We start from the raw sequence: 26217 nt of genomic DNA on the forward strand, positions 1-26217 counted from the left end.
AGGCAGGAGGCCGTTCTTGCGGATTGAGGGGGGAAAAAAGGGTGTAAGAACACAAGGCCTGGGGTAGGTGGACAAGAAAAGGGCAGCACAAAGGAGCTACTGAGGTGTCTTTCAACAGGAACATGGCACACGATGACATCAAAAGGAAGCTACAGCTACACGATATGAGCCGAGGCCGACACGGGCTGACGGGGAAACGCTTCAATCACGTTCAAAAGAGAGCATCAGAGCACCACGAGAAACAGACATCAGAACAAGTAAGCAGGGCTTATCACTGCAGAGATAACAAAAATCAATTTCCATGCAGCCAAAGAAATCTCCAGCCTTGTGGGGCAGGGTGGGTGGGGAGGTCGAATGGTGGGGGGGGGGGCTAAAGTGATGCTGCTGGAAGGGCTTGATGTGTTTAAATTAATTAGACCAAAGACTTTTATTGATGCTGTCTGTTAGCAGTTCACATCTCCTGAATCACATCCAGTGCTTTTAATAGCAGCAATGAAGAGATTTAAAATACACAGATTCAACAGTTTCAACTTTGCTTTAAAACCTTATATGAGTAAACACATTTCTTTGTTTATTTAAAAGAGCAATTTTTTTTTATTTTGGAGCCAAAACACCCTCATTGTCTCAGACGAGCATTTCCTAATCATATTCTAAAAGACAAACACTCCTCTTCTTAATATCAACAGCCCCCAAAATCTTAGTGTTTTTTATTTTTTTAATGCTGAGTATCAGCTAATTTTATAATCTATTAGTTGGGTCTACATTATAATACAGTTGATACCCCCTAGGATTTAAGTTGGAGCCATGGGTAAAGGAGTTTCATAGTAAGTTCATAGTAAGCAAGACATGTCCCATTCTTAGTAAAAGTTAAATCTCACTTTTAGTGAAAAGTTAGCATCCCAGAGTTGTAGTTTAGTTCTATTTTTTCTCTCTCTCCGTGTTCCAAGAGCCATGAGACATGTCTCATTCTTAATACATTTACATCTCATGTTTTAGCAAAAAAATAAACTTTAGCATTAGCCAAATCAAGTACTGACACTGATCAGCCTAGCCACAAAACTAGATATCCTTTTGACTTTGTTTTGTTCAGCATATGGCCAATATAAGGCAGTGAAATAATTTTCTAGAGTGAAATTGTCAGTCTACAGAATTTGTTCTTTACATATATTGATTTATTTATTCATTGTTTAAAAAGTTTTACAATAGAATGTGAAGCAGTATTGTTTGGTACTTTCCTTTCGGCGGAACAAGAACATAGCTTAATAATTATCTAATTAATTAAAACAGGTGTGCTTAAGCTGGATATTCAACAAACAGTGCAGTACAGGACTACAGGACTGAAATTCCAACATAGATGCTGTTTAATTGTTAAGTAATCAAATCATAATAAGAGTCACTGTTTATTAGATTAGTGATATCATTTTACATTTACATTTTATTTACACATTGAAATTGAAACATAAAAATGCTTAAACATCCTAAATTACTAAAGAAAGAAAAAAAAAATACTAGCAGCTTCACATTTCCATTAACGGGCTCTCCTCACTAACAAAAACATAATAGCTAATATTGAGATTAGGACTGTACAATAAAGCGTACTTAATTTTATTATTATGATATGAGTTGCCATGATAAACTCATCAAAGAGCAGTAACAGAAGGAGCAATACAAATGGCGAAAAACATTAAAGCAGCAGTCCTCAAGATTTTCTTTCTTCTTCTTTTTTTTTTTTTTTTTATAAATTTATTTTATTTTTTTTTCCCCATTTTCTCCCAATTTAGCAAGACCAATTGTGCTCTCTAAGGGCTCCAGCAGCTATTGGCAAGCTGCATGACCAGGATTCGAACCAGCAATCTCCCGATCGCAGTGGCAGTGCTTTAGACCACTGAAGCCACTCGGCACCTCTCTTTTTTTCTTAAAAGCGGAGAGGTCTGGAAGGTTTTTTCAGGAGTTTTTCAGGCCATGTCAGATATTTTTCCATCTACTACAGTGTTGCTAATACCACTGATACAAAAGCTTCTGCAAACTTTATCCGGTCTTCTCTGCTCGCAAACGTTCATCCACTCTGGAAGGAGACTGCACCACAATGTACGTTTTTAAAAGTACTTTTCTGAATGTTTGGTGCAATTACATATTTTCACCAGAGTTCGCTGTAAATCCACAAATCTTTATATATCGCATATTGCATTTTTTTGTCCATATTATGCACCTCTATAAACTGAAGTCAGCAAAAGTGCTTTAAGTGTGTTCATGTTTACATATCGTACGATAATTCAATAACGTAATTATCGTGACGGACCTACTGAGCTCAGAGTCTAGTTTTGATCTATTCCCGCAAAACTCTTCCTCCCACTCTGAATGAATATGAGCAGCAGTGACTTCATCACTTCACTAACTTCACTGTTCTGAGATCATATATCTCTAATATGCTGATGTTATTTTGGAGGAATAAACGCTGCCGTCGCGAGCAGCATCATATTAACATCTGCGAGACTTCTGCACGGAACATTTCACACATACCTGGGGTTCTCTGTGCAGGCGAATGTGCGTTCCTCTGTGTTCCGATAAAGACCTCTTCACCACCCTGCGGTGCCGGAAATGATAGTAATCTCCAAATATCTGCCCAAGCGCACGCACAAATACACACACACACACACAACACACACACACACACACAAACAGAGGGAGAGAGAGAGAAAAAAAAACAAACACATTTAAAACCTTTAAAGTGAAACCTTTCATGTGAAAGACAGTTATTCTCAAATGGAGTAAATAAGCAGACATACACCAAGTGTTTTCTCAGAAAATGTGATGGCGCTAAATGTGATAAAACCACATCAAACCACATCCTCCCGAATACAGGAACAGCGCACGGCCTTCCTGCATGACTCGAGAACTTCTCGCGAACTCGCCGCACAGGAAAGAAGGATACTTCAGGTACTACATCACCAGCAGACGTGGACAGAGCGAGGAAACGCTGGCATGAATCACCAGTACAACAGACCCCGACAGACATCGAAATCACAGAGATCAAAAGAGCGAGTCAGAATGGCAGGAGCTGTCTGCTCTCCGACATAAAGGAGAAAAGACAGAGAGAATATGATCAGACCACTACACTTAATGAGGATTCCAACTCCAGTCAACCTTAATATAGACGGTCAGTCCTGGACTGAGAAACTGCATTGTTGCAATCCTCACAGGTCATGTGAGGGCAGCCCAACTGGCGCTAGTTTGGGCAAAAAAAAAAAAAATATATATATATATATATATATAAATAACAGATGATGATCAATTAGAATTGTAGTATTTTCTTAAAGTTTGTGGAAATCCTCTTAAAAAAAAACAATAGAATCACATTTTTAAGATGGCAGAAAAACAATAGGGGGCACAATACTGTCTTAAAATTAGGGCTACAACAACTAGTCAACTGAAATCATTTGCTAAAAACCGATTAGTGCTACCCCTTAATGTAGAGCAGTAAGCCAACCAAAGCAGGGGTAGTAAAGCACCATTAAGCTGGACGCATGTTGGAGTCACGGCTAAAGAAGATTCACTTTGAGTTTGTATAAAGTTAAATTCTATTTTTCTATTTTATCTCACTCAGTGTAACTAGAGCTGCTAGAGTAGTTAAACAAGATGTGTATATAAAGAGATCATTTCTAAATGTTATTGTTATTGCACAAGTTAAGAAGTTGTTTCACTTGTGCTCAATAAATGATTCTGTATCAATTCAGGAGCTTGTTCGATTCTGGGCTTGTCTGGGGGAAGAGAATAACTTTTTCCATTCCTCTCTTTTTCTCTGAGTGAATAATTGCGAACGTTTTGGTCAATTGCTGTTTTTCTATATTTTACTCAGATAAAAACAAACACTTATACAGTGAGGAACAGCAGCAGGAGCTCCTCAGATAAACTGTTGTTCTCATATCACACTCTTTGGTGGTGCTGTTCTCTGTGCTCCGTAGCGCCTCTAGCGGTGTGGTGGTATAGGAAAAACGTGCAACGGAGGAAAACTATTGGTTGAACAGATATACCGCCCAGTTTTGTCTTTAGTGCTCTGGAAGTAATATTAAGACTCCTGACAGGACAATAAACAGAAACATTAGCACAGGGATGAGCATTGAAAGCTTTTGGACGACAGTTGATATTCGTCATGCACATACTGTATAAGCTAATGCTGATACATAAACATTGATAAAGTATAAAAAGCTTTAAAGGTTAAATCCATCTGGATTACCAATGCTTTCTGCTCAACAGACGCATCGCAACAGTTCAAAATATAATTCTAATATATTCTAAACACCTGTCCAATTCACCAAACTGTTTATGCAACCAAAATCATTGTGCATCCCTACATCTGACGAACCTGCCTGTATTCAGCTAAGCTCATGTGCCAGAGCTGTGTAGAGACCTGAGCTTCAGAGCGGCAGCAGAGCAGATCGATTCTCCCTTCTGATGAAGGCGAGATGTCAGGACGTAAGCAGCGGTGGTTCATGCTCTGCTAGGCTCCTGATGTGGGCTTGAGAGGCCAAGAGACATCGAACTGTAATGAAAAAGACTCTACAGCAAGAACCCGGCCTAAAATTCCTGCCCAGAAACCCTCAGCGACGCTGCAATAAAAAGTTCTAATGGGCCCTGAATGACAAACTGATGGTTTCATTAGCTGGGGAGCAGCTGAATACATCACTGTCACTTCTAATGGAAAGAGGAAAAATTAGACTGTAAATCTAAAGGACAAGAAGGTGGCATATGATCAACAGTAAAAATCTCAGGTCTAGGCTTCTACCAATGGAAATGGGCGAACGGAGTTCAGAGCAGGGAATAGCCTGGAACTCATTCTGAACTACTCTTTCGGTTAAATGCACTTTTCTTTTTTATTTGACTGAACATAACCATAAAATCCTCTCTAAAATTTACAACAGGAGACCAAAGCCTCGCTCTTGAGACCAAGAACCGAACCTGCAGACGTTTAATTCTCCGTTTAAAACACACAGGAATGAGATGTTTTCAGAAAGTCAGATAAATAAATCAAGACTTAAAGTAGGATCAACTCCATGACTCAGGTGCTAATCCTCTTGCGTAGGTTTTTGCGCAATACGGGAAGATGAATTACGGCACACGTAAGATGATCCCTGTATTTCGGGCTCTGATTAAACAGATAATGGTGTGTTGCTGAAGGGGTCGCCACCAAGCAAATTCCATTTAAATGGGAGGGATTTCAGGCCTGGATCTCTTCCCCTGCTCTCCCATTTAATCTGCAGTAAACAGGCAGGATTACAGCACGTCGACACAAATACCCTCACCCAAACAAAACCGGCGTGGAGAAGAGAGGCAGGGACCCTTGAGAAAACAGATTTGGCACTGCGAAACAACGAGGCGACTCGACAAGGAAGGAGGATCGCGAGTTTGCTCATAAATGAAAGAAAACAAAACCAAACAAAAGAAAGAGCCCAAGAGTGTTGCAAAGGTACAGAAAGCATCGCTACACAAGATAACGAAACAGGAAAAGTACAAAATAAGGAGAGGAACAAAAAAACCCCCAAAAAAAAGAAAAAAAAAAGAAAAGAAAAGCTGACATGTCTGATTAGAGTTCGAAAAGCTGATCCGATTCCTTTGAGACCACTGTTCCACGCATGAAGCATGGAGAGAGCATGGAGCGGTACAAACGTGTGGAAGTCCAGATCAAGCCCACTCCACTGCAGGCCAGACAAGATAAGAGTCTCAAAAGGATGAGCATCAATCTCTGCTGGACAGCACAGCTCCGCACAGCAGCGAGCACAGATGGAGATATGGAAATCATGTCAAATCAGACCACCATCACATCATCAACACGCTTAACTGCCTCAAGACGCCCGGGACGCCACGCATACGGCAGACGCGTGTCGGCCCCAAGACGAATCAAGGCAACACAGCTCGGAAGAGAGGCCGCTTTGCTCTGAACCTTGAATTCTCATAAGAGGTTCACCACTTCCATCAAACAGGACGGAAACACAGGGCTTTTACACGAGTTTCCGCAATAAACACAATAAACACAATAAACACATAAGAGCTGTGATATAAAGCGCAACGATCAAATAGACCGAACTACGTTCTATGTTGCTGATGTGCCGCATGAAAAGAGGCAATTAGATTGCCGAGACGCGAAGCATTCTCCACAATCTCCACTTCTAGGATGGTCTGAAAGAGTTTATTCATTCACTCTTCATGTAGAAGATTAAAGTCTGAAGGTCTGAGGATAATGAAAGTCTCTTACGTAGACGACATCCAACCATATATATATTTATACACAGTTCTTTACAGCACGCAACCTCATCCAAGAGTCATAAAATTGACCATAAATTGTCACTGCACCCACTGCAATACTTGGCGAGTCATAAACAACAGTCCAAACGAAACTTGGGACTTGCAGTTCGAGTGGCTTAGCAGATTAAAGCCCTATCCGGATGGGATTAGTTTCTCAGGGGGTCTTGGGGTAATTTTCTTCTTTATTCCTGTCCAGAACGACCATGTATGCGTTTTTCTTATATGTCCTCTAAAAAAAAATTGCAGGCTTAATTACCTCTTGTTTTTCGCTGAACTCTGTGGTGCTCCGGGAATTCTAGTCCCATCCAGACGCACATCTCGTTTTGTCACCTTGCATTTAATGAAATAGCTATTTGTCCACTGCCACGCATAGTATTCACACTTTGGGAACGCTTTTCCACATAGAACCACGTAAACACAACAGCAAGTGGAAATGGAGGAGCTACTGAACGTGATGTAATGTAACAGAGCATGTTGACTGGATTTGATACTGTAAATCGTCTTGGTGTGTTAATTTTGATTTACATCATTTGGCTAACGCTCTTGGGCCAAAGTAGCAATTTAGTGTTAGGAGTCTTGCCCAAGGACTCTTCTTGGTGTATCACATCATAGTCATATACTGAATATAGACCAGGTTTTTCTATCATTGGATTTTTTTCTTCCCTGATGGCACGGGCATATTCCAAGATGACAATACCAGGATTCATGGGGCTGGAATTGAGAGAGTTCACCACAGAGTCCAGTAGTGTCCAGACCTTAACCTCATTGAGAATCTTTGGGATGTGCTGCATGGAGAAGAGCTGCTTTGTGCAGTGGTCAGACTCTACCATCATCCATGCTGCTGCAAGATCTTGGTGAAAAATTAATGCAGCACTGGATTAAAATAAATATTGTGACATTGCTAAAGCTTATTGAAACAATGTTACAGTGAATGTGTGAAGCAATCAAAGCTAAAGGTGGTCCAACGAAATATGTGTGTGACCTTTATTTTGGTCTGACTACGTGCAAACTTCACAAGCCTCATTTTGCTATAAGTTCACCAAGGTTCTAACACACCAACACATCTGCTGACTGTTGGCATTTAGTTGCCATCAGGTAATTGGCAGGGCGACAGACACCTGTATTTGAGTATGCCCCACACCCTATTTGTGCGCTGACAGCATTGTTTTAGCCAATCACGCTAACAAGTTGAACCATCATCAAAAATTGCCTGCAAGAGATGTGTCAATCACTGATCTGTTTATAAACTCGCAATGTAGCTATAAGGAATGTAGAGAATGCCAAATTGTCAAAGTGTCAAATTTATGAGTGGAGGTTTGTGTATTGTTTTGTGTATAGGCCTTCAGGGATAGTCAAAGGAGGGGTTCAGTGGTAAAGCTATAAATGTTATACTGTCATAGCTCATAACTAGCCTCAACTGACATCTAAAAAAGGAAATCAGAAGGTAGAGTTAAATTACTTCCCTGTGTACCTTTAACTCTTGCCTTTGTGTCAGATAGAAGTTTCAAAAAGCACCGGAGATCAGAATCTCAAGCTAGTGGTAATATTCACAATAAATCTACGCCTAGCGCGATGTCTGCAGTTTGAGCTATACTTGACTATAAAGTGTCATTACTCCACCAGTACTGAGTACCGATTAAAAAAAACAAACAAAAAAAAAAAAAACAGAAAAAACGCAAGCTTGTAAACAAACTAAACTAAACTAACTAAAATAAGAAAGGCTGAAAAGTAACTTTAGTCTACGGGAAGAAAAAAAAAAAAAAAAAAAAGAAAATCAGTCTCCTTTTTAAAATCCCAGATTTCCACTAGTATTTTTAAAGGGATTTCTTTTTTTTTTTTTTTTTTTTTTTTTTTAGAATTTCCTTCATGCATCATCAACTACAATTAAACAGACAATAGCTAAATTAATCTCGGGTTCACATGTGCCCTGAGGCGGGGAGTGATACGTAGGGATCGCAGATTATCTGTGGTCTGTTACACCCTTAACCATGATGTAGCTATGTGCACAAAGACAGATGCATGTTGGAATGTGAAAGAAGAGCAGATGCTAAAAGAGCAAATGCAATTTGTGATAGCATAAAAACTAAAATTTTGTGCATTTCCATTTTTATAGCTATATATCAGAAATTTGCAATTCTGCTCTTGTTGTTTGCATTGTGGAAATCACAGGACCTTGTGGTCTGACATTGGTCTACTGGTATTTAATAAGGTTTTTAATGTTTTTAAATTAGTACCGAGCTGACAGTAATTTACTTTCACACACTGCTTTTTTTTTCTTTTTTAGCACTATACACAAACCTCCAGCACCACAACTGAAACAGAAACACTGGTTTAGCTCACACCTGGCATTAGGCATGGTGCCACCAGGTTCATGTGCTCCAGAGAGTGCCAATGTATTGGCAATACTTTGCTACAGGTAGTACACAAGTGCTCCAGTGCTGTCAGTCTTCTAGAGATGAAAATGCAAGTAAATTTAACAGCCTAGCCACTGCAATGACATTCAGGTCAAAAATCATTTTACTGTAAAAAACTTGTGAAGTGAAGCCGATCAGTGGTGCAAAAGAAATTTCCCAAAAAGGTGTGACAGCAATAAATACATTTTACATTCTAAATTATGTAAAGAACACTTTTACAAGGCACCTAAAAGTGTAGGTTTAGTCTAAACACAGATATTTGTAATTGTGGCATTAGAGCATAGCTACACTATATGGTTACAAGTAGTGAGACACCTGCTTAATCATTGTTTCTTCCAAAATCAAGGGAAACAAAAAAAGGGTTATCCTGGTTTTGTAGGACTAATTGACTCTACAACCTAGTAGAGGCTTTTTAAACTAAAGTTGTAGAGAACTGCTGCGAGATATTGATTGAAGTGCGTGAGGGTCAGAATGCTGGACGATCACCAGCTTTACTGATCTTGGAAGAATTGGATTATATCCTTAAGCACAGCAGGTTTTGGCATTTCCCCTGATTTCAACACACCTGATTAAAAAGAAAAAAAAAATAGAGAAGGCGTCAAGCATACACAGTGCATTTTTTTATCGTGTGTTTTGAATAGAGCTCACACTGCACGTTTGAATCGTTTGTGGAGAACAAACATCTGCGATACATACGCACACACTGTGCAATCCGACTGACATGCTGCGACATGGGCTCACACTGCACGACAAACGCAGCCCATAGGCAAAGCTCTTTCTGCGTACAAACCCTCGGTTCAGCTCACTCTGCAAAACGATGAGCAAGAACATAGCTTTGCTAAGTTGTTGTCCCTGTTTATTCTACGTAAAAAGAAGACAAATAAATGGACTCGCAGGTGGCTGAGACGATGTGAACTCCACAGTTTGTCCATTTTACAGAGGGAATTGGAGGGAAATGCTGCTGCTTCAGTGAACATGTGTAGGAGTGTCTGAAGCATTGTCCACTCGCTATGTGTTTTCAGCTATTTGGATTTTGTCTGCTGGTTAATTAAATATCCAGTATCAGAATGTAATGGTCTATGCAACCTACAATACTGGTTTTCCTCTTTAACATTATATATAGATGGATGATTTGTGCGACCTGCTGTGCATATCATTTGAGGACTTCTGCTACCTCATATCTACGACTGATTACTTCCACACTTTGTACAGTTTTTGTATTTATTTATATATTTTTAAATCTCAGTTTAGAATTTCATAGTCTAGAGTAGGGGTGGGCAATATCATATCGTATACAATATATTGTGACACAGAAATATCATGATTTAAAAAATCCATATCGTGATAATAGGGCTGTTCTGTCTTAAAATTAGTCTATTATTTACTGTGAAGTTTATTTATTGTATAATTGTTTTAGTTTGCAGTTTATATGCATGCACTAAATTTTCTGCAATATTTTTTGCTGCATTATATTATTTTATGCTATATTATTTATTTTGCCACATTATGATTATTCTGTTATACTATTATACTATATTCCTGAAATGAATGAATTATTTTAGTTTTCCTATATTGCCAAGTATATCGTTATCGCAAAAATACCCTGAAATATCGTGATATTATTTTAGAGCCATATCGCCCACACCTAGTCTAGAGTCTTATATTTCTTACTATGCTCTCTTATTGTAATACCCCTATTGTTTTTTTCTACTGTCTGTCTGTCTGTCTGTCTGTCTATCCATCTATCCATCTATCTATCTATCTATCTATCTATACAAAAAAGTTTCTTCATGTATCCAAAATACTTTTTATGGGTTTATTTGTAGTGAATTATGGGGACAAAAGCGACATGTCAGAAATCCCTTATCATAAAGACTCGGGTCAATCATTAAATTCAGTCACATCTGGCCAGATGGGGCCTACAATCGGGCTAAAAATCGCACACTTTACATCTGGTTTAAGACAAGCCGGGCACTCAAATCCCAGAACTGTAAAACACTGGTTTAGCCCACCCCTGGCAGTAGGCATGGTGCCAACATGTTCATGTGCTCCAGACTCCTAATATGTTGGCAAAACTTTGCTACAGGGAGTACACAACCTCTGCTTGTAGCTGACAGCATTCATCAGCATAGGTGGGCAGAAACAGGTAAGTGTATACACAATTTTACAATATTTAGAGGGTAGATTTTTGCTAATTACACAGACAAAAACAAAATCCACTACATTCCATTGCCATAACCTTCAAGCCCTTTTGAAAAAACATTACGAGAATTACTTTACAAAATATGTTACTCATGTTATGACTGTTAACCTCATCAACCTAACGCAGCTGTGCCTCAGAAAAAAAAAAAGAAGAAGAAAATGTGTAAGGCCAAGTCTGCGAGGGAGTGCTCTGCCTGGAGATTTGCAATGTAACAAAGAGGAATGTAGAGAATGCAGAGGAGCCAGATATTTATGAGCAAAGTTTGAATCGTTTTGTAAAACAGTCTTTAGAGACCGCCGAGGGGCTGCGCTAATGCTAGCCTGTCAGCCGTAGCCTCCGCCGCCGCCTAAAAGCAGAGCTGTGTCAGAAGAAACGAGAAGGCAGCCTAATTACCTCCCTGTGCACCTTTGACTCATCCTCTTGGGTCAGAAACGAGGCCCAAATAGCACTGGAGCTCAGAACGGGAGCTCGTCCGGCCCCCTGGTTCCCACACAAATTAGCACCATTATCTACAATTAGCCTACGCCTAGCCTCACGTCTACCGTTAGAGTTTCTACCTTAAATCTGCTCTGCCATCTTAAAGAGCCACGTTCTTCTGCTAAAGTTTAACTAGTGCAGAGATCTAATAGAACACAAACGAGATAAGAGAGAGAGGGAGAGAGAGAGAGAGTCAGTGGAGAAAGACCAAACGCTACAAAAGGAAAAAGAAGGCCTAATGTTCCAGAGTCAGCACGGAGCGAGCTAAATTTGAGCTAGTCTCCGGGGACAATTACTGAAGCGGAGGGGCTATCCATCAACATCATTGAGATGCAAAGCCACACATGGTTTAAAATAGCTCTGCAGTTGTTTATTTGATCGTCAAATCAATGTCAAGGCAGACTTGGCGTAATAAAACCAACAAACAAACAAAATATTCCCATACTTTTCATTTGTACCAACTAGAGTTCAAAGTTCTCCAAGTTTTATATTTTGCCATAACTGGGACTTTGAGGCATTTAGAGGCTTGTTTAAAACTCTACAGATAACCTGATTGTAGTTAGAACATGATCTTGTTGTCTTAGACTTATGTGATCACAAACTACATGTCCCATCTCCCAATCAAAACCTGTATCATGACTAGAGCTGACGATATTGAGGGGAAAATTAACATTGTGATATTTTGTTATTCTGTAGTAATTGAGACTAGGCCTGTCACAATAACTGTTTTTTGTGTGGATGACATATTGTCAAAGAAATAATAGCAATATCTTAAGTGATAAATTACCTTAAGATCATTTTTGCTGCTGAAACAATGGTGAACAAAGAGCATAATAATACAACTACAAAGGATGTAAGAGTAAATTCATTTCAATTTCTTAGAAAAATATTCAGCATTTTAATTGAAATGTAAACATTTCCAATAGCAGCATTAGCATTAGCGCTAGCTCTTTTGCTGTTCAGAGGAGAGTATATATTGACCTGTAGTCTGTGTGTTTACTGTGTTAAAACAAGCTATGTGGAACGAATCGCTAGCTAATATCACCATGGCTTAGTGGGCGGTGTTAACTAGCACTAACCTGCTGCACCCAGCCTTAGTGGAAATCTGGAGAACTAAGCTTACTGTAAATAAATGGAAGTATTTTACTCACCCAAATGAACAATTTTCATGAGAGAAATCTTAGCCAGACCTGCTGAATTAGAAGGAAAACATGGCGACACCCCTGTTCCTTACTAGTTTCAGCTAATGCGCTTTATAATCCGGTGTGAGACCAGAAAAAAGACCAGAAAATAGATGCTCATTGATTGAATGAAAAATAAGGTAGAGAATTGATTACAACAAATGTATTTCAACGCAATAAAATAGTCATATTGTCCAGCTTTATCAGCAGAGAAAATGTTCTCATTTGGTTTGTTCTGAGGCATTTCGGTGCACTTCAATTTTTCCCTGTGTAAAAAAAAATAACAAATAGCTACAAAAGCGGGAAAATGCTCCAAGTTTACAAACTATCTCAGAGCAAAGGAAACCAACTGTAAGTGCAGATATGGCTTTACTATGCCTTCACTGGTCTCCTGTCCTTTTAATGCCCTTCCGATTGTGCCGTCAGTCTTCTAGAGATGAAAACGCTAGTCAATTTAACAGCCTAGCCACTGCAAGGACATCCAGGTCAAAAATCATTTTACTGTAAAAACCCATGAAGTGAAGCTGATCGCTGGTGCAAAATAAATTTCCCAAAAAGGTGTGACAGCAAGACTGCAATGAATAAATTTCGCACTGATTGTGAAAGAGCTAACTGCTAGCACAAGGAGGCTAGTTTCCTTTTAGAAAACATGGCAGCTTGATAGTAGTTTGAGTTGTACAGGTAACAGTACTGGACACTTTGACTTCAAGTAAACAATAGGATCAATGGTTTTTCAATGTAATGGATTTTACCTCCATTACAACAGTTGAACGAGGGACACTACATTTCCCAGACTTTCTTTTTATTCTCCACCCAGCATACCAAACTTGTACCGAACCGTGGAGCTTATACAGAGGCATGAATGAACTGAACTGTGAATTTTTTGTACTATTACACTGCTACTCAGTACAGCGAGTATAAGAGCAGTAACTGGATATCCCTTTCAAGAGACCATTACTCAGTCTAGTACAATCAGTATCAGAACACAACAGAGCTAGCAAACACAACTCTAAAGAGACATTCTAAAGATCTAAAATAAAAAAAAATTACAGAATCCCTGTTAGCTGGTTCTTGGAGGTTGACAGTGTGAGGTACTTTTAATCTTGAGAGAGAATGCAAAATGTAATCTTAAGAGACAACAAAATCGTACCAAACTGTTTACACAGAGGTGCGAATGAACTGAACCATGCATTTTGTGTACCATTACACTGTTACTCAGCCCAGCACAGTACAGTGGGTATAAGAGCAGTAACAGGATATTCCTCTCAAGTCCATCACTCAGAGCCCAGTACAATCAGAACACAGCAGAAAAAAAAAAAAACCTGTGGGGTTATGAATGAACTGAATCACGAATTGTGTGTACCATTACACTGTTACTCAGCCCAGTACAGTGAGTATAAAAGCAGTAACTGGAGATCACTCTCAAGAGTTCATCACTCAGAACCTAGTACAATCAGTATCAATGAAATGAACACAATAAAATTGACCACAAGAATTCACAGAATCTCTGTTAGCTGATGCTTGAAGTTTGACAGCGTGAGGTACATTTAATCTTGAGAGAGAATGCAAAAAAATGACAGAAGCCCAGCACAAGGATACACTACAAGTTTTCCTAGAAATGCTAATACTGCACCTAGCACCACCATCACTTCTGGCAATCCACTTGAGCCAATCAAGCTCAAAAATGAATTGCTGATCGGTCCATCACGCATTAATACACATGTACTCCATGCCACAGGTGATCCTTAAAAAGCCCTAACCTCTCTTGCACTGCACTTAACAGAGATTACACTGCAAAATAGAGTCCAGGTGTGCTTGAACGATGACCAATTAGGGCCATTTCTCAACACGCCAGCTGTGCCGGGAATGGCCCGATGCCACGCTAACCCCGGGAACGCTTAACGACCGTAACAGCACACTTTCTCCAAAATACAGGTCCATTAGCATTTCTCCTCCTGCAAATGAAACCCCAAAAGATTTGGTGCAAATTTATGAGAAGGACCACAGAGGAGGAGGAGGCGGCGGCAGCTGCAGTCCCCGTTCCCTAGGGAAGAAGGAGCAAGCAGAAAACACATCGGTCACTGTGCTTTACAGCCAGCACCTCTCAGGCAGAGTGTGTCCTGACCAGCCTGCCTCATGCTTGGGCTGGTCGGGTTTATGGAGCACATCAGTGCTTAAAAAGTTATGGGTCTTGTAGCAGAGCAGGTCCTGAGAAGTGAGTCCACTATTCCATTTTAGTATTCAATTACTACATTCAGGACACCACCACAGCATTCCGTAGGTCTTATCTACAAAAGGTTCATCGTAATCTATTAACGACAGATCGATACGAGATGCAGCTCTGCCCTCAGTGTCAGCACTGGTAAACTGACTGCTGCACTGAAGAACATTTGCTGGTCAATCATTCACCCAAACAAAACGAGCTGGAAAGCTCTTAACAAACCAAATCTCTCCGTCCATCTTGCTCCACATTAGAAAGGAACAACTGAGTGAATGGCTAGGTGGAAAAACGAGAGAAACAGGACCAGACTGATGGAGCCTCTTTTTGGGGCCTTTTTCCAAACACTTGGCCATCCATGCTACTACAGAAGCAGTCAGAGAGAGGTTATTGCTACTAAATAATGACATAATATGGACTTGATGTAAAGCTGCATAAACTCAAAGCCAGTGCTTTCCATAATTATCTTAAAACTAATGCACCTCATGAATGAGCTCAGTAAAGTGACTTTATCTTCACTAACCAGAAACCCCTCTCAAGAGAACATCCCTCAGACCAGTACACTGAGTATCAGAACATAGCAGATCTAGCAAAGACCACTAAATACAAGAATTCACAAGGTCTTATTTACCACAATTCACTGTAATCAATTAAAGACAGATCAATACGACATCCATCTCAGTCCTCAACAAAATGAGCATGAAAACTGTAAAGAAACCAAATCATTTTGTCCATCTTGTGCCACATTAGAAAGGTACAACTGGAATTGCTGGGAGAAACGATGGGTAAAAAAAACACAGAGGGAAACCGATTGATGGAGACTGGTGGTGTGAAGATGGAATCAAAAGGCCAAAGGAGATTTCTTTGTCTCCCTGGGAAAAAACACAAATACTTGACCATCCATGGTTACTATAGAAACAGCCAGAGTGAGCGCCGAATTTGACAACTTGGTTATAACTGCAGCAATCAGCACAGATAACAGCGTCCAACCAGACACGGGCGTGTTCATGTCTGCTACAATCCAGCTTCTGATTCCACAGGGCTAAGAGCCAGATGATGGGCGGTGGTTCTGTGGAAAGCGAGCCAAAGGACTGCTGTTCTGACTTACTTGAGTCATCTTCAGTCACTGTATAAATACATATACAGCAGCATACAAACAATTAGAAATGCAGGCTTAGCTTTATATAAAAGGTAAGGAGCATCATGCAACTGTTTGGCAATTAAGAGCTTAGTTCTAAGCTCTGAGAACTTGTACAAAGGTCTCAGGTCTCAGTTAGGTTGTTCGGGCTCAGAGACTTTGGGTCTCAACAGCTAATTGAATTCAGTGAAGAACAAATTAACCCTTGAGCCATGAGCTCCTCTAAAGTAGTTCGCAACGGGTTTTATAACACTATGTCCAGAATACCCAGTCCACATCTTTTAAGATATATTAACCCAACACTTTCTGGTAATTAGGTCATCTTTACCTACTTAATTACATCATCATTATACAGCTCTGGAAAAGGATTATGAGACCACATCAGTTTCTAAATCAGTTTCTCAGATTTTGCTATTTATAGGTGTATGTTCGAGTAAACTGAACTTTTCTCCCAAATTCCAAATAAAATATTGTCATTTAGAGCATTTATTTGCAGAAAATGAGAAATGGCTGAAATAACAAAAGATGCAGAGCTTTCAGACCTCAAATAATGCAAAGAAAACAAGTTCATATTCATAAAATTTTAAGAGTTCAAAAATCAATATTTTGTGTAATAACTGCTTTTTATTCACAGTTTTCATGCATCTTGGCATGTTCTCCTCCACCAGTCTTACACACTGCTTTTGGATAACTTTATGCCTTTACTTCTGGGGCAAAACATCAAGCAGTTCAGTTTGGTTTGATGGCTTGTGATCATATATCTTGCTCTTGATTATATTCTAAAGGTTTTTAATTTAGTAAAATCAAAGAAACTCATTATTTTTAAGTGGTCTCTTATTCTCTTAATCTTTTTCCAGAGCGAGCTGTATATCAGTGGCATACAATGTTCTTGTCAATGTCAATAACATTGTTTAACACAATAATTTCTGTGAAAATCTATATTATAATGCCTGAACTTAATGCCAACTTCAACCTATTTTTATTTGAAGAAGTTAAGATAACTACATTTTGTAAATCACAACAATTAGACCAAAGCAAAAACGTTGATAGGTAATTAAACATGAAGCTCATCTGCCCAAAATAAAACTTGTAGATAGATGGATGACAGACAGACAAGATGATTACTGAGTATTTAGTTCCAAGAGTTGCATCCTTGAGCACGGCTCATTAGCTCATCACACACGACTGAATAAAGAGAAATAATGAAAATATGCCATTATTAAAGAAAGCTGAACACTTTCAAGCCACAGAATAAACAGAGAGGGGCATAAACTCAGAAACGACTCAACTGTCTTATAAAAAGCGGATATTTAATATCAGAAGCGCAGGCTTTCTGTTCTAAGCAGTGAAAAGCACAGCGACGGCAAGCCAGAGCTGATGCAGCACAGCAGAGTGAGGAGCGCTGAGCTTAACTGCGCTTACAGCTGCTGAAAGACTATCTACAGTCATTTGTCTTCGTCAGGCTAAAAGGACATTATTTAACCCCAGATGAAATCTGACCTGCGTGTATGCTAATTAGCCAATAATTGGGCTAACTGATTAATATTATAAGTCAATAGAGAGCAATGAGGATGATATATTAAGGAAATAGTCAGTACTTGCATTGACTGACTGCATGTTTCATTAATAAAGATGAATAATAGATTCAAACTGAAAAATAATTAGTGCCACTTAATGGAAGAAGTGCAGAAAGTTAGAGATTCGAGAGACAATATTTTAACATATTGCTCTACTGTAATTAATACTATATCCAATATTGTGATATACTCTCATTTTTTCTCAATTATTCTGGCCAATAGTCCCATCTTCCACCATTTAGCTGCTACTCAGCTGTTTATCCCCCATCACTAGTGATGCCACAACACAAGGAGGATGTGTCAGAGTAGCACATGCCTTCTCCGACACATGTAAAATCAGGTGCCGCCTCTTTTTGAACGGCTGCTAATGATGTAGGGTTGCCGAGCATCATTACAGCACGCTCAGAGGAAAGTGCAGTGACTCGGTTTCGATACATCAGCTTACAGATGCCTTGTGCTGATCGACATCACCCTATCCACCCAGAGAGGGCAAGGTCAATTGTGCTCTCTCTGCACTGCAGCAGCTGATGGCAAGCTGCATGACCGGGATTCAAACCAGTAATCTCCTGATCACAGTGGCTCGCGCCTATTGCACCTGTTTTTGATGCAATTCGTCCCTGTAGTCTGGAAGTAGGTCATCAACATGACTTGGAAAAAATTAAGGAGGTCCTTTTGTAGAGCTCTGGCAGTGCTCCACCTGTTCATCCTCCCACAAAGGAGAAGATACAGGTCGGGGTGCTGAGTTGATGCCTTGTACAGCCTGCTCTGCTCTTCTCATCAAACATCCCATGTTCTCGAGACAGTGCTGGGAGATACAGCAAAGCTTCTTACAACAGCTTGTATGAATGTGCCATTGTGGAAGAGCTGAACATCCTATGCAACCTGAAAGAGCTACAGGTACAGCCTAGTGATACCAGTAGTGATAAGGACAATAGCAAACCACACTTAGCCAACTTAAAACTAGAGTAGAATCAATCAGTCAGTCTTGCTGTTGCATCTTTGCTGCAATGGTTGTAACTTTTCTTTGCACAAAAACAGAAAATTTTTATTTTAACAAAAGTAAAAGATCCTAGGAACCAGACCAAAGCGCCAGAAGTGGGTCTTGACCACAATAGATGGTCTCTATGTTTGTAAGCATTTGGAAAATGTTATTTTTTTTTAATGGTTCTGACTTTTGGAACAATTACACATAGTTTATACGCGCTGTTGTCACCCTGTAAACAATAGAAAAACAGCAAGAGGAAGCCGTTTTGTGCCACAATCTGACTTTGATTATGGTCTACAGCGTACTACGCTGGTTTCTATTTTCTGTATCTACTGTAGATTACCTTTATGTATAAAGAGAAATACCATTACTAGTGATGCCTCAACTCAAGGAAAAACGTTTAAAGCCATTCACCGCATCTTTTTGAACTTCCACAGCGCGCTCAGAGGAAAGCGCACATCTCTGTTCCCACACATCAGCTCACAGATGCCTTGTGCTGACAGACATCACACCAGGAGTGATGAGAGGAAAGAGCGTCATCTACCCACCCAGAGAGAGAGCAAGTGCAATTGTGCTCTCTCGGGGCACCAGCTGCTGATGGCAAACTGCATAAGCAGGAATTGAACCATGCGATCTCCCGATCACAGCACCACCTGGAGTCTCCGCAAGAACAACAGTAAGAAAGTTACTTACTTGTTTGGTTCTTTAAATAAATAAGCAAACAAATGTACACATATACCATAACAAAACATAGATGACTCTTGGTTTTAGCTTTGGTTCAAACTTTCAGGTCTGAAAGCTCCCTCAAAACTGCCACACCCCAAACATGACAAAATACAAGTAAAAATACTTTAATTATATTAAACTCCAGTGAGAATGTCTGGACGCCTTTGTGAAATTAGATTAAATTCTTCATTCCGTCCACATGCTGTAATGACCACAACACATTCAGAGTGAACCGCAGTCTCGCAGGGTCAGCAGTGTGGTGATTATGCATCAGTAAACACCACAAAACATTATTGTGGGTTGAAACTCCCCCACAGCAATGACGGCAGCACGCTGGATCATGATGGATCACTCCATAAACATGTTTCTGATTAACAGCACAAAAAAAACCCTCCACAAACCAAAGCAGGAAACTGAACCGAGCACGGTGGAGATGTTTCACTCATCCTGCTGTCACTTTCTGAGGTGTAATCCTGAAGGAAAACTGGGTTTTCCATTTGACTTTAAAAAAGGTTGAAAAATCTCAATTTTGTTATGACCACAGGCAATTAATTCTCTCTGCATGTAAAAATCTGTGGAAAGGGTTGAGGGAAAGCAGTTAATGAATCTGAGTCCCCTGACACACATGCAAGATTATCACCTGCCCACGAGATATGAAAGGCACCAAGACCAAATGTGACATTTCAGAGAAAGGTGAACGGAGCTAAAAATGACACGTGCAGGCCTCGAGGACAGATAACATTATTCATATCTCCCAGATATGAACAACCGACAGCACATCAGAACACTACTTCCAAATACTATAATTCACTGCGGAACAAAGCGTCCTCGCAGATCTGCGTCAAAATATTTGCTGAAATAGGAAATTGTTAGATCTAGGGCTGCAAGATACATTGTATTTTTATTGTTACTGAGAGTGATAGTACAACTAGAACTTATTATTCTCACAAGACTGTCAATTTCACTTCTTCACTTCTGTGTATTAAGAGAAGGTAGTGATACAATACTGTATGTATCAACAAACAGGCGTTATGATTCAATATATTACAACCAAAAATGCATATCACGCCATTTTGCAAGATTCTGACGATTTCATGGTATATCACAGTAGTTTTGTTATTATTTATTTATTTATATTTATTTGGACATTTATTTGAATTGGGCTTAAATATAGGTTTGCGACTTATTCTACTGTTAGGAGTACATATAATATTAAACATTGAAGCTTTAAATTAAGGCTTTGGGTTTACTTTGTCCCACAAAATTACACAATATATGAAGAAATCATAAGGAAGACTTCATTAGCAACAAAAAAAAAAGAGATTTCTCATATGTTTTATTGCACAAGCAAGATAAGTTTAATATCAATTTACATTTAATATGATTTAATATAATTACATTTAATATGTAATTATTGAAGCCATTAAAGACATTAAAGTATTTAAGTAGCTGTTTATCAGTTTATCACAATTCCCTTGGCTCACCAGTTAACAAATATATTCAGTTCACTGCGCAATAAAATTATCTTTCAAGTTACATTATTAAGATATTTAAAAGGGCTATAGTTAATCATATTGCAAGGAAAAGCAGCCGCAGAAGCTCCAGGCTTTCTGTTCTTATGTTTCTCCAGGCAGGACAGCGTAAGATAAGTTCACAGAACTGTGCTGTCGTTACTACAGTTTTAGCTTGTTATGCCAACTGACAAGCATTAGCTATCAAGCTCTGTTACAGTGCGTCTTTTGCTGTGCTGTTCTGCCTCAAGTAGTATGGCGGTATGTGAAAAACAAGTTCTAAATATCCCTCCGTAATATACCGTATGAACTGGTATAAAACCCAGCACTGATTACAATATATTGAAATACTGTAAGCAAGATGATATATTGCAACGGTTTGAATCTAATTTTAGGACCACTAATAGCATAAAACACACCTAATTTAATTTTAGTTCATTTTAGTTTAAAAAAAAACTTTAATGCAGTCATTTTACTGTATTTTATACACTACAGATATATTTAGCAAATATCAGAACATTTCACATTTAAATAATGGGCATTCAAATCCCACGTTAAGCATTTGATTTGAAGTGATAAAGAAAGCCAAAAACAGGATCTGTAGCTGCTGAATGGGTGAGACAATCTGCCTAGCTAAATAAAAAAAAATAGAAAGAAAAAAGAAAAAATGATTTGACCAATGTTTACATGTAAACCTGCAATTAAAAACTGCTACGTCGTTTTTGAAACTTGGTACAGTATCGCAAAACAAAAAATACTGTGATACTTCAATACATCGATATTGTCTTACACCCCTAATAGCAAAAAAAGATGAAGTTAGAGCAAGGTATCGGTCCACAGTGAACACACAGATACACTAAACTACGTCTTAGGCTGGGAACACTCATTTAAACTAATTTATTTTATCAAGTTTCACATCGATCTTGGGATATCCAACTGCTTTATTGCTTATTGCATTTATTTTGTTCATATCACACACAACCCAAGTTCTATCAGTTATCTTTTCTTCCAGCGTCGAGGGCAAATCATTTCCAAGATGGCACTAAAATAAACAAGTGGGGCGGCAGCTTCTCAGGCATGAAAAATCATTAGCGTCTGTAAACTGAAGCTCCATTGCAGACTTGGTCAGGGGAAGCCCTGCGTGATGATTTCCTTCCATCAGTGAAATATGGGGAGGAGCAGGACGGTGTAATTTTTGGGTAATGGCACAATCGGTCTGACAGCAGAAAGCATTATTAATCAAAACCCCTTTTTTTCTTTAGCTGCAGATAAGCAACTTTGCCCAGAAAGTGCTGCACTTTAAACAGAGGGTGCAGGGAAAGATGGATGGGGCGCGAGAGCTCACTGGAAAGTTAATCTTTACTTTTTCGGAGGGCCGGCGCGAGACGCAGAGCCACTTCTGCCGAGACGCCCCATTAACCGACGGCCGTGCGTCAGCAAGTTAACAAGCTGCACCGAAGGCTAGCGCTGACCTCCACGCTCAACGCCCAGAGGCCTGGACTCACCACAAAGACGCCAGCCTGCATTGGTGGCACTTTCCTGCAGCACCCTGAGAAAGCAGTTTACACAAAATGGGTTTTAGTCTCTCCTGGGAGAAGAGCAGCAGGACAAAACTCAGGCATACTGAGTCCTTTCTGAAGGACTAAATCTGAGACTAGACTGCATTTCTTCAAACTCAAGCTTTTACAGAACATTAGAGGAACAGAGGGAGTTACCAGGGGAAGGGGTGAAATCCTTCCCCTAAGAATGGGGGGACAACCCTACAAGCACTAAATACAGATACACAGAAACAGAACAGAAATTAGACTATTGTCTGCAGACTGCAGATTACTGCACTGTTTAACGTGGAATAGGAAATTAGATCTAGCTATAGAAAAGCTATCTCTGAGGCAAACTACTATCGTTTTTTACGCTTGTTATTAGGGGTGGGCATTATGGCCCTAAAGCAACATCACAATATTCCAATGTTTCAGTATTATATACTCTATACTGAAGAAGCCTAGTAGTTCTGTCAGTGTTTATGTTTATGTCATCAACAACTGAAAGACAAAACTAATTACACATACTAGTATATTTCAACAATATGTATTGTTTTAAATAGGCCTGTCACAATAATTACACGATCAACCTATCATAAAATAAATGGAAACACCCTGAATAATTTAACTTCTATTAATGTGAATCTGTATGTTAACTTTGTTTTAAAATGCAATATTTATTCTATTTAATGGTATTTACAGTTGTGGTCAAAAGTTTACATACACTTGTAAAAAAACATAATGTTATGGCTGTCTTGAGTTTTCAATAAGTTCTACAACTCTTATTTTTCTGTGATAGAGTGATCGGAACACATACATGTTTGTCACAAAAAACAGTCATAAAATTTGGTTCTTTCATAAATTTATTATGGGTCTGCTGAAAATGTCACCAAATCTGCTGGGTCAAAAATATACATACAGCAACATTAGTATTTGGTTACATGTCCCTTGGCCATTTTCACGGCAACTAGGCGCTTTTGGTAGCCATCCACAAGCTCCTGGCAAGCTTCAGGTCGAATGTTTGACCACTCTTCTTGACAGAATTGGTGCAGTTCAGCTAAATGTGATGGTTTTCTTGCATGAACCTGTTTCTTTAGCACTGTCCACATGTTCTCAATGGGGTTTAAGTCAGGACTTTGGGAAGGCCATTCTAAAACCTTAATTCTAGCCTGGTTTAGCCATTCCTTTACCACTTTTGATGTGTGTTTTGGGTCATTGTCTTGTTGGAACACCCAACTGCGCCCAAGACCCAACCTTCGGGCTGATGGTTTTAAGTTTTCCTGCAGAATTTGGAGGTAATCCTCCTTCTTCATTATCCCATTTACTTTCTGCAAAGAACCAGTTCCACTGGCAGCAAAACATCCCCAGAGCATAATACTACCACCACCATGCTTGACAGTAGGCATGGTGTTCCTGGGATTAAAGGCCTCACCTTTTCTCCTCCAAACATATTGCTGGGTGTTGTGGCCAAACAGCTCAATTTTTGTTTCGTCTGACCAGAGAACTTTCCTCCAGAAGGTTTTATCTTTGTCCATGTGATCAGCAGCAAACTTCAGCCGAGTCTTAAGGTGCCTTTTCTGGAGCAAGGGCTTCTTTCTTGCACGGCAGCCTCTCAGTCCATGGCGATGTAAAACACGCTTGACTGTGGAGACTGACACCTGTGTTCCATCAGCTTCCAAATCCTTGCAGACCTGCTTCTTGGTGATTCTTGGTTGACTCTTGACCATCCTGACCAATCTCCTCTCGGCAGCATGTGATAGCTTGCGTTTTCTTCCTGATCGTGGCAGTGACACAACTGTTCCATGCACTTTATACTTGCGTATAATTGTCTGCACAGTTGCTCTTGGGACCTGTAGCTGCTTTGAAATGGCTCCAAGTGACTTCCCTGACTTGTTCAAGTCAATAATTCGCTTTTTCAGATCCACACTGAGTTCCTTTGACTTTCCCATTGTAGCTTTTGTAGCTGAGTCTAATCACTGGGTCAAATGAGCCCTATTTAAATTGGCCCATGAGAAGTCAACAGCTGTAGTCAATCAGAATCACTTACAAGAAGTGAAGAGGCCATGACATGAAGCTAATTTGATTGACACAACTCGCTACATCACCAAAATTGACAAATTGTGTTGCTGTATGTATATTTTTGACCCAGCAGATTTGGTGACATTTTCAGCAGACCCATAATAAATTTATGAAAGAACCAAATTTTATGACTGTTTTTTGTGACAAACATGTATGTGTTCCGATCACTCTATCACAGAAAAATAAGAGTTGTAGAACTTATTGAAAACTCAAGACAGCCATAACATTATGTTTTTTTACAAGTGTATGTAAACTTTTGACCACAACTGTATATTAGATTTGCGCCTGTCTGTCATGATAATTACATGAACGACTTCTCACCGCCTGCTTTGCCTGTGTGGCTCCGCCCTCTCGCATCTGCCCAGATCTGATTGGCAGAGGAGAGCGATTGGTGATCTAACAATACACGTGATTGGTCTGTAAGTTTACTGCGCTGCACAGCATGTAAACCATAAAGACAAAAAAAGTTCCGCCGCTTTAAATGAACACTGTCAGAATTAACTCCTTCTCAGTAGTTTATTGGTTTGGGTCCGGATTGGACAACGTCTGGGTCTGGGTCTGGACCTGGACCGCGGTCCGCCTATTAGTGACCTCTGCTATACAGCATTACTTGGGCAAAGCTCTGGTTTCTGTTTACACATGGGCCCTCATGGTAATTACCTGGCTTAAGTTATGGGTCTCAGTAGGAACAATTGCTGTATTAACTTCACCTGGTCTTAATAACTCAATATCTAAAAGCCAAATTAGTGCAAAACGACAGTAGTTGTTATAATTTATTCATGTCATGAAATTAAAATTCATTTTAGCACAGGTATTTTATTTATTTAACTATAGCAATTAAAACATCTTTACTAAAACAGACATTTGCAGCCGAATACTGGCTTCTTGTTTTTGACAGCTGGTTATGCTGGAAACAGGATGAGAAGCTCCTGATTACCAGAAAATGTAGACAAACTCGTCTTCTTGGCACGCAATATAAAAAGCGTGTAGGTTATCTGGAAGTCTAATTAAGATTGATTGACATTTCTTTTTTAATAGACGTGCGCTGAACTGCCTGAACTTGTTTAATTTTTTTATCACAGGTAATTTTATTGTACACAAGATTATAATAATATACATTCATTATAATTTTTCAATCTGTTCACTTAATTTGTAACTTCTTTATTATCAGATGATTTCATATTCAGACCATTGATTTGTGATTTATTTATTTAAATAAACCTGTAAGTAAACAGAAGAGGCAATATTGAGGTGTCCAAAAAATGGACACAATGCTTTCCTTTATTTTTTATTTAATTTCTTTATACACTGTAGATTCATTTTAAAGTCATGAAAACAATTAAGGGACATATGGAATTATGTGGTAAACACTACAGTGTTTGTCCTCCACATTAATACCCTGATCTAAACCTGATGAACGGAGATGGTGATTTGAGGTGATTTGGGATGAGCTGGAGCTTCACAGCATGAAAGAAAAGAAGCAGCAACTACTGTTCAGCACCTCCAGAAACTCCTTCAACAACATGCTGAGAAAGCTATTGCAGGTGACTCTTCCTCATAAAGACATTGAGATTAAAATACCAGGAGTGTGGAGATCTGTCCTCAAAGCTACTCAGAAGAATGTATAGTATAAAAGATATATATATATATATATATATATATATATATATATATATATATATATATATATATATATATATATATATATATATATATATATATATATATATATATACACAAAATAATTATTAATAATTAAGTAGAGGTCTGTCCAAACCTTACATTGGAGCTGTACAGGGCTTGGAAAATGAAACTGAAACACCTGGTTTTAGACCACAATAATTTATTGCCCGACAGACAGTTCTGGTAG

General features: G+C 39.2%; 1 protein-coding gene across 7 annotated transcripts in view; it reads right to left on the reverse strand.

The window, feature by feature from the left end:
* Positions 1-26217, reverse strand: part of furina (furin (paired basic amino acid cleaving enzyme) a) — a 183124-nt gene that overhangs the window by 99636 nt on the left and 57271 nt on the right. For all 7 annotated transcript variants that reach the window (XM_022669588.2, XM_022669584.2, XM_022669590.2 and 4 more), the window contains exon 3: positions 2521-2619. In XM_022669588.2, coding sequence (XP_022525309.1) covers positions 2521-2619 — 99 coding nt within the window. The remainder of the gene's footprint in view (positions 1-2520; positions 2620-26217) is intronic.

Source organism: Astyanax mexicanus, chromosome 16 (assembly GCF_023375975.1).
Source record: "Astyanax mexicanus isolate ESR-SI-001 chromosome 16, AstMex3_surface, whole genome shotgun sequence".
NCBI lineage: Eukaryota > Metazoa > Chordata > Actinopteri > Characiformes > Acestrorhamphidae > Astyanax > Astyanax mexicanus.